The following is a 16,558-nucleotide window of genomic DNA, read 5'->3' on the forward strand; positions in this document are numbered from 1 at the left end:
CCAACAGAGTTAGAGACATGACTGCTTCTCCAAAAAAGAGGCTTTTAAATGTAAGGAGCTCATTCATTGATAGGATATCAGGACCTGTTCTCAGCAGTCTGATGGACAAACTCCTGGAGAAAGGGTTGATGGTTGATGGTGACAGGGAGGAAGCAGACGCAATGCAAACCAGGAGCGATAGAGCTCGTTTTGTTATCGACACTGTGAGAAGGAAAGGTGAAGCTGCCAGTTCACAGATGATTGAGTTTCTGCGTGAGCTTGACGCCTTCCTCCACAGAAATCTTTTTTTGATTTGATGTATCTGGCAAATTTTGTTATGTTTGCCTAGATCTGATTGAGTCTTTCAGGCTTCAGCTACAACATCAATAACCACGAGTGATCCAGTGTCGCCCATGCATCATTGTGTTGGAGGTTGATTTTAGTTTAATTTGTCCAAATAGGACTAATGCAGCTTTTTTTGATCTTTAAGCAAAGTTTAATCCAGACCTTTATCTTCAGACTGAAATCTGATTTGTACCTTGTGGTGAATCCTCTTGGGAATTTTTGTTTCTTTGTTTTGTTTGTTTTGTGAAGGCTCCTGTTTATGATACGTACACATAGACCACCCAGATAGCAAGGAAACATTGAAACAATGTTGAGTCAATATCAGGCGATGTCATTGAATCAATGTTGAAGTGTGACGTTGACCTAACATCACTCTTGCACCCTTTTTTAACGTTGAAACAACGTCAGGTTTTGATATTGAATCAATGTTGAAACCTGACATTGATTCGACGTTATATTTTCTAATACTGTTGACATTAAAACAATGTCAGATTCTGATATTGAAACACTGTTGAGCTATGGTGTTGATTTTCCACCTCTTTCGCACAGTTGCTTTTTATTAAAACAACAGTTAAATCATGACTGGAAATCTACCTTTCTTTATAGGTATTTTAACCAATACTAAACTACTGCATGTTTCCATCAATACTTCAACCACCTAAACACATAATTGTACTTATTCCTCAAATTGGACACCCTTTATAAAAAAATGTCTCACAATGTATCATGTCAATATTAATATCCTAAAATAAGAAAGCATTGCATGTGATGTAACAGAGAAAAAAAACTAAACAATAAAAGGTCAATAGACATGTTTCGTTTGCTAAATACTTTATTAAAAGACAGTTTCCTATTTACATTTAAATGTTTCACAGAAGTTTGTAATTTTTACTCTGGGATGGGGATGGATGGTGTGGTCCTGCGCCACCCAAACGATCTGGGGCGTATCGGAGCCATCTCTGGACTGCTTATGCAAAGACAAACTCGGACATAGAATTATGCTGCATTTTTCTGACTTTTTCTTTCAACTCTCTCCATCTCTCCTCCACCTTTAACCTTCTTCCGTTACCCTATTTCATCAGCCAACTTAAGTTGTCATCGGAGAAGCAGGGAGACCTCCTATAAGACCCTGCAAACAATTAATAGGTGCTTAAAGAAGAGCATGGAGGAATCCTGAGAACTGCGTGGGGTTGTTCCTCTCATTTAATTCATAATGTTGTTGATGGTTCATGCAAATCCACTGGTGAACAACACGAGACGGTTATTGTCACGTTACTTAAAGTTTTGCTGACAGTTGTGGTAGTCTGTACATCTGCGCCACAATGTATGCATGTGCGGTCTGTTCAAAACTAGTTAATGCCATCAATTCCAAAAAAAAGAGGATGTGGTAAAGAAAAGCACATTTCACAGACAACCACTCAAACCCCGATTTTAACCAGAGAAAAGAAAAAAACAATAAATGTAAAAGTAAGGATTTGAACTGTACATTTGAGAAGCTATTTTAAAAACATTTAGACTATATTTGTAATTATTGCTCTCCGCTAATACTTTTAAATTCTCCATAATTATGCTTTGGGTAAAGCTTTAATTTGACTTGATTTCCCAGCTGCACTTGTCCAAGTTATGACTCCAACTTTGCTCTTTAAGGTTTGTTGAAAATAGTAAAGAATAATAATAAAGGCCTTCAGGAAAAAAGTTATTTTTAATCATCCATCTTTATCCCATGTACAAGTCAGTTATTGTGAAAAGTTTCTGTTTAGTGTAAACTTAAACATATGTTCCTACCACCGCCAACATGACGCGTTTTTGGAGTTTGACAGGTTTTTTTGTTCCATGAATAAGAACAAACAAAAAACAATAAAAGTTCTACAAACACTTTTATCATTTCGTTTGAGAAAATAACAGAAAATAAAGAAGCACAATATTAACATATATTTTCCTCTTTTTTCACAGTGAAAATAAAAACAAAATTGTAATCATGTGACGTATGAATGAAACTGAAATAAAAACCATGACGTCTGCTGTTACGTATAATCATATTGCTGGTGAAACACTTTCGTGTTCTCCACTTTTCGGATATTTCACTCAATTCATTTAAATTCTCATATAAACAATATAAATATTTCAGAAACTTTTACGTACACAGGAAGCTGCATCATGTTTCTGTTTACACAAAATATTATATGTCTTACATAAAACCCCTGAGTTATCAAACAGTTTGCGTGGTAAACAGCTCTTTGAGTAGACTTATGTTCTGATATTTTAGTATCAGATTCACTATCAGAAATGTGTGATGTAACATTGCTGCCTTTCTCGCTCCATTGCAGTGACATTATTTAAGCTCTGAGCTTAGACTCGTGGGGGAACTCTAAGTTCCAGTCTACCTGAGGGAATCACTCACTTTAAACTAAGTCATGTACATTTTGAGCTCCAGCAGATTTTCTGTGCAGACAGATAGTAATCAGATTACTTGATGATGATTTCTAATTTTTTTCTGCTTTTTGCCATCTTTGTACATCACGTGGCAAATGGAAACAAGTGTTCATCTTGTCCAGTTTTCCTTTAAGTGAAGTATTTCATGTACTGGAACAGTTTCACTCTCGGTAAGGGTGGACTTATTCCAGGCCAGGAATTTGACAATAAGAGCAAATATTCAATGTTGTTAGTGGGATTTGAACCCGCACACCCAGGGAAAACTGCAACCTGAACGCAGCACAATAAGCCGCTTGGCCATCCTGACACACTTCTGCTGAATAATCGTGCACAGCTACTGATGTCCACTCAACCACATTAAGTATATAAAAAATAAATAAATAAAACGATTATTCCTTTTTTTTTATATGATCTGCAATTTATTTTCACATTTCAGCATTACACCTGATGATGGACACAAACCTAAAGATCGCACTATCTCTATCTATCTGTAATAAAAATGATTACAAAGAAAATGTAATGAACTTTTTTGTGTGTTTTGTAAGTTGGATAGAGATAGAGCCATCTGACTTCCAATCTCGGTAGAAACTGAGTTTTGGGAGGTGAAACCATAAGACATGCACTATAGTGCATGTCTTCTCTGACACATTGAAATTGTGTTTTCAGTTAGAGTTGTATAAAATCAAGCAGCTGACTCTAATGTCTGCCTTTAGAAAATAATAATAATAATAATAGATACTTTATTGATCCCCATGGGGAAATTACTTGTTTTTCTCTGCATTTGACCCATTCACTCAGTGAAGCAGTGGGCAGCCCACTAAGCAGGCGCCCGGGGAGCAGTGTGTAGGGACGGTACCTTGCTCAGGGGTACCTCAGGGTAGCCGTTAAGTGGATTCGAACCGCCGACCTTCCAATCATGGGGCGACCACTTTACCTACTGAGCTATCCCTGCTATCACTATGTGGTACTAAACTGTCTACTGTCTCACTCACTTACTGAGAGGACAGACGGATGCTCCACTTGACTGTCGCGTCTCTTACCCTCTCTGTTTTTCACATAATGATATTATCCTATATCCTCGCATGTGATTGGCCACAATATGGAGCGATTGGAGCATAACTGAGCCACTTTGTGAGAGCTGAGCAGCGAAAGGAAATTAAGTGAGGGTAGAAATGACTGAAAGATTATTATGGTCTGTTTTGAGTTTTGTTCAAAAAATATATATATTGGCGTAATGGTCTATTTGATTCACCTTTTATTGTTTATTTTATTTATTTATTTATTTTCACTTGCTAGATACGGGACAGACTTGAATGAGGAAAAGAAAAGGGAGAAAGGAAGAGGGGGGAAAAACAGCGGACAAGAGGGATGGGGATAAAGGGCAAAAAACAAAAACCAACTAAATAAGCAGACAAAAATACATATATCGATCACCTGGATCACCTGTTGAGAAAGAAAAAAGAAAACAAGCAGAAGAGAACAAGAGTAATAGAATAAACAACATCATGATGATATATGGGAATGTGACAGTAAATACTAAATATTAAACATTATTGTGCAGTACGTAATATCAACAGCGCACAGTGTGCTTTGAGGTAGGAGCCAAAAAGGGTGTAGTTTGTGTGTGTGAGCACCCGTGTGTACACCTGTATTTTAAAAACCAAAAAACCTATACTTGTGATTCTTGCTCTCCACAAATATTTTTAAATTCTCCATACTTAAAATCAGATATCCTCTGGTCTTCTCTGAATAAACCTTGATTTGATTTCTCAGCTACACATGTCCAAATTCAATCATTAGGATTTTCTTCTGTTCATTTGAAGCCCAGTTGATGGACACGGTCCTGCTACATCATCTACATCACAAACTTTTTGTAGTTTCTCGTTTTCGTTTAAAGAGGAAAAATAATAATAAAAGACCAAAAACATTCATCAACATTTCAAATTATTTTTCCTCATTTTATTTCAACATTTCAAGAATTATAGATTAGATTATAGATTAACAAAGAAGCAGAACAGAAACATCAGATTTTAAAATGGAAGACTGAAGATAAAAGCTACATTTTTTAGGTGACTCATGATGAACGAAACAAATAAAAAGTCAAAATGTTGTGCTGTTGAGTAAAATCATGTTATTGATCAAAAGCTTTCTTGTTTTCCACTTTTCTGATTTTTTGCTTAATACACTTACATTCTCATTTAAAAAATAAAAAGGTTTTCAGAAACATTTACATACACAGGAAGCTGCGTCACGTTGTTACAAAGTCACGTTGTTGTAAACATCACAGGGTTTACTGCTTTCGGTAATGTTAGTGAGGAAGACTCTCTGACCCAGTCCGAGCGTTGATTCTGCTCTTCTACAAACCTCCAGTTGATCCTCATCCCAGGTCTGTCCTCAGTGTGCTGTTGGTGCCGAGGACTGTAGTGATTCGTCATGTTAAGCACACCAGGAGTAAATTAATTGGTGAAGAGATGTATATAGACATACCCTTAAGATGTAGTCTGTTTCCAAAGCAGGTTTACACTCTGACCGCTGTTCCTGATTGTAGTTCAACCAAATGAAGCAGAGTTTCATGGAGAGTGTTTTAACAGCTCAGTTGCATCATTCCAGGTGATTTTCAACAGAGTCATTACAGATGTTAACCTGAGTGTGACACACCAGAGCAGCTCCAGCTGTGTCTGGAAAAGTGAGGTTTGTCTTTTGCCCAACAGAGTGAGAACATTGAGTCTCCCTCCAAATGAGAAGCTGTTAAATGTACGGAGCTCCATTATTAAAGGGATATCAGGACCTGTTCTCAGCAGTCTGATGGACAAACTCCTGGAGGAAAGAGTGATAACTGATGCTGAGAGGGAGGAAGCAATCGTAATACAAAACAGAAGAGACAGAGCTCGTTTTGTTATCGACACTGTGAGGAACAAAGGTGAACGTGCTACTTCACAGATGATTGAGTCTCTGTGGGAACTTGACTCCTTCTTCTGTGAGTACATTGGGCTGATTTGAGGCATTTGGTAAATTTTGCTGAATTTGTCTTCAGGCTTCACTTACAAACCTCAACATCTTAGTTTGATCGAAATAGGACTGCTCCAGCTCTTTTTGATCTTTAAGCAAAGTTGAATCCAGCTTTTTTCTCTAGACTGAAACTGGCTATTAATATTAATGTTACATGGCACAAAGCCCGCTGGAACACGAGACCACTAACTGCACGACAAAACAAGACTAGACAGAGCTCTTTGTCAGCCAAAGTCGAGGAAAAGATTCCTTCACCTGAACTCGGCCAACTTCAACTGATTCCTTCGCTAGAGCCCTTTTTATTGTCAGCAAGCAATCATTCATGAATATGCAATTACACATACACGTGACATTCTTAAACAACATCAGTGTCTGTATTGTGTGCGTGTGTGTGTTTCCAGTCATACTATACATAGACATACGACCTTTCAATAAACTTAAACTGTATGCAGAAAAGCAGAAGTAAGCATCTTGCTAAACTATACAAAACAAACAAGAACTTGCAGTAGGTCATGTCTCAAAGAACATTTAAAGGTGTGAAAATGTGTGTGCACTTTGAGATAACGAACAAGACAGTCGGGTCTCTGCAGCTATAATGGAAATTGTAACGTCGAGGCTGCTTCCTCTCATCTCATGGTACAGAAGTGCACACAGAACCTCATCAGACCTAATAAGGATAAGATTTTTATCAGCATACAAATGATTAAATATTTCTAAGCATAAATGACAACCTTAAATTATTAATTCTGACAGTAACAATTAAAATATAATAATAATATCTTTAGTTTAATCTGAGATTTTCTTTGACTGGATATAGTGAGTAAAAAAATGCAAACACAAACCACATTTTATCTTCATAATTTGAAACAGCTTTTATCAGAATTGTTAATGTGAAATACAAGATTGCATAAAAAAACTTGCAACTTTAACCACACAACACTCAAGTCATCACTGCTCTCATATGCAGACTGGCCATTGTCTAGTTTCCACCACGAATGTCCATCTATGTGGCTCTTTCACTTTAGTGCCCAGTTTTGATTTTAACAGTCAGTTTCATTTCACTACAAACGAGGTTTCTATCTGTTAACAGTTTTGCACGACAAAAGGAATTTATTTATTATGGGGCACATTTCAAATGCAGTGCATGGTTAAACATTTCACGGACCTGACCTGACTTCACTGTTAATGTTTTTAAATGTTCACCATGACCATGGTTCAATAAATATTAACATTTACAAACTGAAAACACATGTTTGAAAATAAAAATATGAAGTTATCCTTGACATCGCTGCTGATGACTCTGATGATGAAAACTACCTGTTCCAGTGCTCCAGTGCAGGCCTGTACCAGTGCAGTGTGACCGGCCTGGTGTTTGTCATGAAGGCAGAAGGAGACGTGGTTTACAGGACTGTCCCTTGGAACAGGAGGCTGCTGGCCCAACACCACAAGAAGCCTGCAGGACCCCTGTTTGACATCAAATGTCAGCAGCAGTCTGTGTGTCAGCTTCATCTCCCACACTGTGAGCTCATCTCCACAGGTGGAGGTCACAAACAAACCCCAAGTTGTTGCTGCAGATGAATTTAGCGATTTGTCAAGTAAAACAGACCAGGACTGAATTAACTGGAAGAGAATTTACATGGATAGGACTGGATTGGAATCTGTCATAAATTACAGGATGGACCGTCACTCTTTTGATCCGACAGTGCAGCCTAAAAGGCCGCTGCGCACCAGCCGTACAAGCATTGACACACCTCATTTTCAGTATTGACACTGGATTGCCCAATCAAACCTCTTAATGCGATCAGCCCCCCCCCTACCTTAGCTGTGCGCTCACGCAGCTTGTAAAAAGATATAGGGTGGAAGAAGTGAAGGAAAGATGCAGCTGAAAAACTGAGAGACAACCGTAAAAAGAAACTAAAAACAGATGCAGCAAAATGTGTAAAATTAGCCTATACTGGTCTTCACAATCCATAGCAAAAGTATTAACAACAAGGGGTATTGCATAGTTTTATACTTGCGAATGAGCCTGCTTGTGATAAAAGTAAGTATAGCATTTCAGTAATAACAAGTTCCAACCCAAATAACTGATTTGCTGCCTGGAGCAGCAGGTAAGCCAGGTGTTGAAGCTGGGATAAAACATGCAAAACCGCTATTAGCCATTTTCACGTGACTTGGGAGTTTTGAACCACACCTCGGAGCAGTCGTTCAAAACATCTGCACAGAAGCTCAACCAGTGTCAGCGTTGAGCATCTCATAACAAAAATTTGGATCATGTCATTACTTGAATGGACCTAGAAAAACTAAAGGTGATAAAGCTGTGTGAGGTCAGACTGTAGAGGGAGAGTGTTTGATTCACCGCAGTGTTTCTGCTCTGTGACGACAGTCGTGTTAACTGCAGAGATTTTATACACCGAAATGGAGACTAACATCAAAAGCTTGGACCCCACACAGCTGATTTTCAGTTTCATCACTAAAACTATTTAAAGTCACCTGAAAAAGATCTAACTGACCGCAGGTATCAGCGGGTAACTCACGTGATAAACAAAGACAACTGCTTATCTTATCCGGTTTACCTTTAACTGAAGTATTGCATCTACTGGAACACTTTCACTGAGTTTTTATTGATGTCAGCAAGCTGAGTTATGGATTACAAGACGCAGTGTTAGAGGAATTGTACAGCACAGGCCAGTTATTCCAGGAATTTGAGTGCTTCCAGGAGTACACACGGGACACATTATTGCTGTCTTTCTCTATAAAGATATTTTAGGAGAAAATTATGCAATTATTCAAAAACATCGAGTCTGATGAACTTTGTATGGAGTTTTCAGACATTGTGTTGCTCTGAGGCGATTTGATAAAAATCTGTAACTTCCACAACAGTGACAGTGACATTTTCTGAAAGCCAGCAAAAATACCTACGTTTTCATGTATAATTTGAGGAGGTTGAGTGGAAATTGAGCGAGTAGCAAGAAGTTGTTCAGACATGAAGAGAAAATTGGCAAAGTTTCACTGTCCACTCTGAGTTAATTGCATAGCAACCATAACAACGCGTGTATTTTGTGAAAAATCACAATTTTGCAACTGAAAACTTAAAGAGGCATTAAATGAAAACGGTAACAGATATGAAAAAGCTGAATCACACAGGAATAGCCCAATCATTTGAGAACGTTTTAAAGTTTGAATGGAGTTTCTACATGAAAGTATGAGCATGTAGTTAAGTTTCAAAGACAAGCAAGTTTTAGCAGAATTGTGGAAGTTTTCCATTCATTTCAATGGGACAAATTAAAGGAAAAAAGTGTAATATTTTAAAAAGTGTAATAGCTATAACTACCAAAAGATATAGCACCCATCTCCAAAAAGAGGTGTTACTGCACAGTAATGATGGAGGTGATCTTTGCCGTAGAGTGCCTGTAGTGCTTGTTTTGCAAGCCTAATGCCGCTTCTCGCCATTTTTCTCCAGACTCGTTACTTGAGAGGCGCCACATTTCACCCATGAGCTCTACATGTCATCTCAATATTTAATTTCTCCATTTAGTTTCAGTGCCACAGTGCACGCTGATCATTAGAGATGTCTCTGATGGGAAACGTTACTTCAAGTTTATTTATTTAATCAGCATCCACACAATTAAAGCGGCTATAGCTGAGTTGGGCACATAATTATGTTCATGCATTCATGCACAAATACAGAAAATGTATCTAAATTCACCTCTAAACATTGCTGTAAACAGACCAAGTGCTTTCGCTCTTGCCTGGCATTTTAAAATCCATCCATCCATTTTCTTCCGCTTATCCTGGGTCGCGAGGGCAGCAGCCCAGGCAGAGAAGCCCAGACCTCCCTCTCCCCAGCCACCTCCTCCAGCTTATCCGGGGGAACACCAAAGTGTTCCCAGGCCAGCCGAGAGATATAATCTCTCCAGCGTGTCCTGGGTCTGCCCTGGGGCCTCCTCCCGGTGGGACATGGCAGTCTCTCTCTCATATTTTAGGAGAAAATTGAAAATTTAGGAGAAAACCACCACCATCATCGCCCAACATGATGCATTTTTGAAGTTTGACAATTTTGCTTAATGAATTCAATTTTTTTAAAGTTTTACAAACACTTTTATTTTATTTTCACAGTGAAAAAAAACAATCATGTGACTTATGAATGAAACTGAAGGAAAGACTATGTCATCTGCTGTTACGTATAATCATATTGTTGGTGAAAAGCTTTCATGTTCTCCACTTTTCTGACATTTCACTTAATTCATGTAAATTCTTATATAAAAAATGCAAAGATTTCAGAAAGTTTCACGTAAACACAAAGCTGCATCATGTTTCTGTTTACACAATACATTATATGTCTTACATAAAACCCCTGAGTTATCAAACAGTTTACGTGGCACACAGCTCTTTGAGTAGACTTATGTTCTGATATTTTAGTATCAGATTCACTATCAGAAATGTGTGATGTAACATTGCTGCCTTTCTTGCTCCATTACAGTGACATTATTTAAGCTCTGAGCTTAGACTCGTGGGGGAACTCTAAGTTCCAGTCTACCTGAGGGAATCACTCACTTTAAACTAAGTCGTGTACATTTTGAGCTCCAGCAGATTTTCTGTGCAGACAGACTGATCTTTGTACATCATGTGACAAACAGAAACAACTGTTCATCTTGTCCAGTTTACCTTGAAGTGAAGTACATCATGTACTGGAACAGTTTCACTGGTGTTACGGCCCTAGCAGGGCCTCCTCCTGAAGGTGCCTGTGTGGGCGTGTCCCACCACCTCTTCTGCCTGAGGTGCCACCTTTCCCTGTTACACAGCTGACTCACATCAGTAATTAAAAGTATTTAAGCCCAGGGAAAGGTGAGCTCTGGGCCAGAGTGCCATTAGTGTGGTTACAGCTTGTGAGCTGAGTGTTTGTTGTGTTTGCAGCTAGTGAGTTGTGCTTTTGGTGGTTTTCAGCTAGTGAGCTGCTTTTTCTTTTTGGCTTACGTTTTACTTTATTGACCAACGCCTGAGTTTTGTTTGTTTTCTTAAATGGTAATAGCGGCTTGTCTGTCTCTTTTAGTTAGTATAAATAGAAACTTTAATAAAACTCTAACCCTTTTGCCTCCTTGACTCCTTTTTCTGACCCGGTCACTTTTGTTACTTCCCCCTCCCGGCCTAGACCCCTCAGGGGAACGTAACAAGTGGGGGCTCGTCCGGGATCGTTGAAAAGGGAGTTTTGAGTTGGAATTGGTTTTTGATTATCTTGCTGTTTTCACCTTTAGAGATTCAACTTCCCAGTTAAGTTAGGTGAGTGTCCAGCTGAGCTTATTAAGTTCTTCCTTCGGGCACTATTTTGTTATTTTGCCTTTTTCATTTTCGGAGTAATCCTGGGCGGAGATTAGTTCCCTGTTGGGGGTAGGCAATTCAGGGCTCCGGTCGCTGAAGTTTCGCCTTTCAACTTGCCTCGAGCCCAGCACGCTCCAGAAGATGGGTAGGTAAAGTTTGTTGTGCTTAGGAACTGGGTAGGTTGTATTTGTTAATGTGTGTGTAGCAAAAGGTAAGTTGGTCAAGAAGAGTAAGTTGTTCGGTTACCATTAATTGTTGGCTAGCCTGTGAGAATTGGCACAGGTGTGTGTGGTGGTTTTCTTCAGGCTGAAATGGCGTTCCAGTTGAATCAGCTGGAGCTGACGAGCCCTCCCCGCCTAGACCCCTCAGGGGAACGTAACACTGGTATCAGCAAAGGTGGACTTACTCCAGGCCAGGAATTTGACAGCAAAGGTGAAGACTCAATGTCAGGAGTGAGATATGAACCCACGCCTCCAGGGGAGACTGCGACCTGAAAGCAGCTCCTTAGACCGCTCGGCCATCTTGACACAATTAGCCCACATCGAGCTGAAGAATCATGCACAGCTGCTGATTTCAACTCAACATTCCTGCTGAGTATATAGAAAATGAACAAGCGTGTTATTAAAAATCATCCATGGCGTAATGGTTAGCACTCAGGATTCTGAATCTAGCAATCTGAGTTCAAATCTTGGTGGAGCCTGATTTTTTTTTTTTTTTTGGGAGGTCGGGGAAACCATCGTGCATGTCTTCTCTGGCACATTGAAATTGTGTTTTCAGTCACACCTGTATAAAATCAAGCAGCTAACTCTGACGTTCATGCAAATTTCTTTCGAAATGAAATTTCCACTGGTGTCCGCGAAAAGCACGAGGCATCGTCACGTGACTTAAGGTTATGCACGTCACAGTCTGTACATCTGCGTGACAATGTATACACGTGTGGTGTGTTCACCAGCAAAATGGGTAAATGCCATCACTTTAAAAAAAAGAGGATGTGGTTTGAAGTCAAGAAATGAACTGTTTATGTCACAAACAACCACGAACTATGTGAAGTGATTGTTTAAATCTGGATTTTAAACAAAGAGAAGAACAATATAAAAGCACTTAAAAGTAAGAGTTTGAACTGTACATTCGAGAATTAATTTTAAAAACATTTGGACTCTACTTGTGATTCCAGCTCTCCGCAAATATTTTTAAATTCTCCATAATTATGCTTTGAAAAAAGCTTTAATTTGACTTGATCTCCCAGCTGCTCCTGTCCAAGTTATGACTTCAGCTTTTCTCTGTAAGGTTTGTAAAAAAATAATAATAAAAATAATTTTGGAATGACATATATAAAGCTCTCAATACAGTTTTCTAACAACCATTAATAAAGGACCAACAGTGAGCCATTTTAGGAGTCTTACCAAATGGTTTTGCGGGAAATGATAAAAAGTATCTCTTAAGAATCTTGTTTACAGCAGCACTAAAGTGTATCACCATTAAATGGCTGAATCTTGACCCACCTTCATATAATATGTGGCTTGATAAAGTAAGAGAAATTTACCAGATGGAGGAAATAACATCTGCTCTGCGGATTCAGAGAAAATTGTTTACTGAGCGTTGGCGACCCATACATGCTTTACTGTTTCAATAATTTAGCACAGGTCTGTTTCTTTTTGTTTATTTATGGCTATTAAGATTGTCACATGTTATTTAGTATTACATTAAGTTTTGGGGTTTTTTTTCCTTCTTCTTGTTTGTTTGTTTGTGTTTTGTTTTGTTTGGCTTCCTAGTATTGTTTGTGTTTCCCTATTGCAGTTTTTATTTTAATCTGTACTTCTGCATTGCTATTCCTGTAACTGTCCTACTTGCGAACATTGACAAGTACAAGTTGCAATGTTGTAAATTATAATAACAACTGAGTTTAAAAAAAACTCTGGTTTTTCACTTAATACGCTTAAATTCTAATTTAAGCAATAAAAAGCTTTTCAGAAACATTTACATACACAGAGAGCTGCATCACGTCTCTATTTGCACAAAATATTACATCACTTAAATTAAACTCCTTAATTATCAAACACTTAAATGACTGAATGGTAAATAGCTCTTTGAGAAGTGATGTTGTGATATTTCAATATCAGATTCCCTTCAGAAGCCTTTAGAAATAATGTAAGATCACTGGCTTCCTCGGTCCAGCGACATTATTTAAGGTCATTTACGACCTTGGACTCGTAGGGGAACCCTCGGTTCTAGTCTGCCTGGAGAAATCACTCACTTTAGACTACGTGGTGTACATTTTGTACTGTGATCTCCAGCAGATTTTCTGTGCAGACTGTGATCAGATTACTTGCTGCTGCTGATGATTCGAAAGTTTGCTGTGGATTTAGACTTCTATATTCTACAGTATATAAAAAGCTGTTACATGAGCGCTGAGGGCTGCTTCAAACCATTGGTCAGTGGTCAAACACAGCCTGCTGAAATTCTGATTTTACAGCGGATCTTGTGGGCACTTGTGGGAAGTTGTTTTGCTAGAGCAAACTGAAAAACTCTCAAATGACACGACATTCAGGTGGGAAGGAGAAAGGACTCACATGATCCAGCCAATCCATCCATCCAATAAAAAGACATCTGACGATCTGTTTGAAAGATTTGGGTTATGAGAACCCAATAGACAACTCACTGGGTAAGTCAGATCTTTGTTTTTCTTGTTTTTTTGTCTGTCCTGCATGTAGGTTTAGGCAAAAATAAATAAATGAACAAAACACATAAAAACAATACAAGTTTCCTGTTTCCAATAAGAATATCCAGCAGAGACCAGAAATGAACTTCTTAACTCTTAATTGAACTTAACAGAGTTCTTTCAGTGAAACCGTTTAACTCTTCTGTTTATTATTATTGTTGTTGTTGTCATTGTTATTATTATTATTATTGTTGTTGTTGTTGTTAATCATATATTTTGTTAAATTGCTGTGTGGTAGAGAGTGCCGCGACGGACCGAGTTCGATGGCGTTCCCTTGTCACCCGATGTGCCAATCGGCACGGGAGGATCCAAGTCTAAGTAAGAGAGTATAGAGATTACTTTGTGTGATGATGAGGAAAATCTGGACCCAAAAGCAGATTTCTGAGGGAATTGTTCCAGATGGCTGATTTGCCCTCTTGCGTCCCATCTACAAACTGTCCCACTGTCATTGAATCCTCTATTTTATTTCTCTGCAGATTTCCATGAGCCGAGTGAAATATCCAACTCTGTGAATCGCTCTAAGGACTTGCCGTCACTGAGAACAACATTAAAGAAGGATTTAACACAAGCAGCAAGTTCACGTGACATGAAGCCACAAAGCTGCTTTGAAGAGTTTACACCTATCATCACTGCTGATGAGTCTGAAGATGAAACCTACACGTTCCAGTGCTCCTGTGCAGGCCTGTACCAGTGCAGTGTGACCGGCCTGGTGTTTGTCATGAGGGCAGAAGGAGACGTGGTTTACAGGACTGTCCCTTGGAACAGGAGGCTGCTGGCCCAACACCACAAGAAGCCTGCAGGACCCCTGTTTGACATCAAATGTCAGCAGCAGTCTGTGTGTCAGCTTCATCTCCCACACTGTGAGCTCATCTCCACAGGTGGAGGTCAGTTCTTGCAGGTCGCTCATGTGGATAAGCTTGAAGATATCGAGTTTATCAACCCTCTGCAGATAACAGAAACTCATGTTGTTATAAACATCACAGGGTTTTCTGGTTATGGTATTTTCAGAGATGACAACTCTCCCCCTGAACCAGTCCAAGCTTTGATTCTCCTCTTCTACAATCCCCCAGTTGATCCTGATCCCAGGTCTGTCCTCAGTGTGTTGTTGGTGCCGAGGAATGTAGTGATTCGTCATGTTAAGCGTACCAGGAGGGAATTAAATGGTGAAGAGAAGTACATAGACATACCTTCGAGATGTAGTCTGTTTCCAAAGCAGGTTTACACTCTGTCCACTGCTCCTGATGATGACCTGATTGTAGTTCAACCAAATGAAGCAGAGTTTCATGGAGAGTATCTTAACAGCTCAGTTCCATCATTCCAGGTGATTTTCAACAGAGTCATTACAGATGTTAACCTGAGTGTGACACACAAGAGCAGCTCCAGCTGTGTCTGGAAAAGTGAGGTTTGTCTTTTGCCCAACAGAGTGAGAACATTGAGTCTCCCTCCAAATGAGAAGCTGTTAAATGTACGGAGCTCCATTATTAAAGGGATATCAGGACCTGTTCTCAGCAGTCTGATGGACAAACTGCTGGAGGAAAGAGTGATAACTGATGCTGAGAGGGAGGAAGCAATCGTAATACAAAACAGAAGGGAAAGAGCTCGTTTTGTTATCGACACTGTGAGAAACAAAGGTGAACGTGCTACTTCACAGATGATTGAGTCTCTGTGTGAACTTGACTCCTTCTTCTGTGAGTACATTGGGCTGATTTGAGGCATCTGGTAAATTTTGCTGAATTTGTCTTCAGGCTTCACTTACAAACATCAACATCTTAGTTTGATCGAAATAGGACTGCTCCAGCTCTTTTTGATCTTTAAGCAAAGTTGAATCCAACCTTTTTCTCTAGACTGAAACTGGCTATTAATATTAATGTTACATGGCTGATTACAACAATTAACATATAATAATATCTTTAGTTTAAACTGAGATTTCCTTTGACTGGATGTAGTGAGTAAAAAAAGTGCAAACACAAACCACATTTTATCTTCATAATTTGAAACAGCTTTTAACAGAATTGTTAATGTGAAATACAAGATTGTATAAAAAAGATTTCCAACAGTTAATCCATTATTTTAGTTTTTTTAACTCCCAAAATTAAAAGTAAATGTCTGCACTTTAACCTCATATTAAACACATATTTGCAACTTTAATGTGTTTTAGCTAAAAAAATAAACTAAAATTGTTATTGTGCAGTAATTTCCAGATGTATCTGTATATATTTGATCCATCTCTGTTGTGTATTTGTGGATTTTTTTTTAATGAGGCTAAAACAAACAGCAGGAATTTGATCTTGTTGGCCCAAAATGATCTGATGTGATTGCTTATTGTTGTCAATTCTTAAAATATTTTATATTTGCTAAAGATTTGTTCACTTTATGATTCAGTGTTCACCGTAAATTTGACTTGAATCCAACTTTTTTTGAGTACTAAATGCTATGTATTGTCTATCTGAATCGATCGCCCTGTAATTAAAAAGAAAGAATGAAAATAAATTACTTGTGCATGTAATGAAGTTTGGCTGAGTTTCCTCACAATGACACTGAAGGCCTTCACACGCTCGACCAATGTGAACATTTCAGGTGTTAAAAATGCAACATGACGGTTCGTTATGTGGCTCTGAATCTCTCTGAACTATTAGAAACAGCAAGATGAAGATGGATAACTTTCTTAGCAGCACCTTTAATCTCCACACAACAAAAACAACACTTCCTGTGTGCAGCCCCCATGAGACTTCGCTAGCCAATCAGAAGCCAGGAAAT

The 16,558-nt window shown here is 38.7% G+C and overlaps 1 protein-coding gene across 2 annotated transcripts; it reads left to right on the plus strand.

Moving 5' to 3' along the window:
* Positions 1 to 10,490: 10,490 nt before the first annotated feature.
* On the plus strand, positions 10,491 to 16,256 carry LOC308386030 (caspase recruitment domain-containing protein 8-like). Of its 2 annotated transcripts, XM_080865300.1 has the most exons (3): positions 10,491 to 13,744; positions 14,040 to 14,119; positions 14,278 to 16,256. In XM_080865300.1, exons 2-3 carry the CDS (start codon positions 14,065 to 14,067, stop codon positions 15,510 to 15,512), a joined length of 1,290 nt encoding a protein of 429 aa, XP_080721426.1. In that variant the 5' UTR covers positions 10,491 to 13,744; positions 14,040 to 14,064; the 3' UTR covers positions 15,513 to 16,256. The 2 variants fall into 2 exon arrangements, with proteins under 2 accessions (XP_080721426.1, XP_080721425.1); XM_080865299.1 differs by having other exon boundaries at positions 10,491 to 14,119.
* Positions 16,257 to 16,558: the final 302 nt, after the last annotated feature.

Source organism: Rhamphochromis sp. 'chilingali' (assembly GCF_963969265.1).
Source record: "Rhamphochromis sp. 'chilingali' genome assembly, chromosome: 18".
NCBI classification, from domain to species: domain Eukaryota; kingdom Metazoa; phylum Chordata; class Actinopteri; order Cichliformes; family Cichlidae; genus Rhamphochromis; species Rhamphochromis sp. 'chilingali'.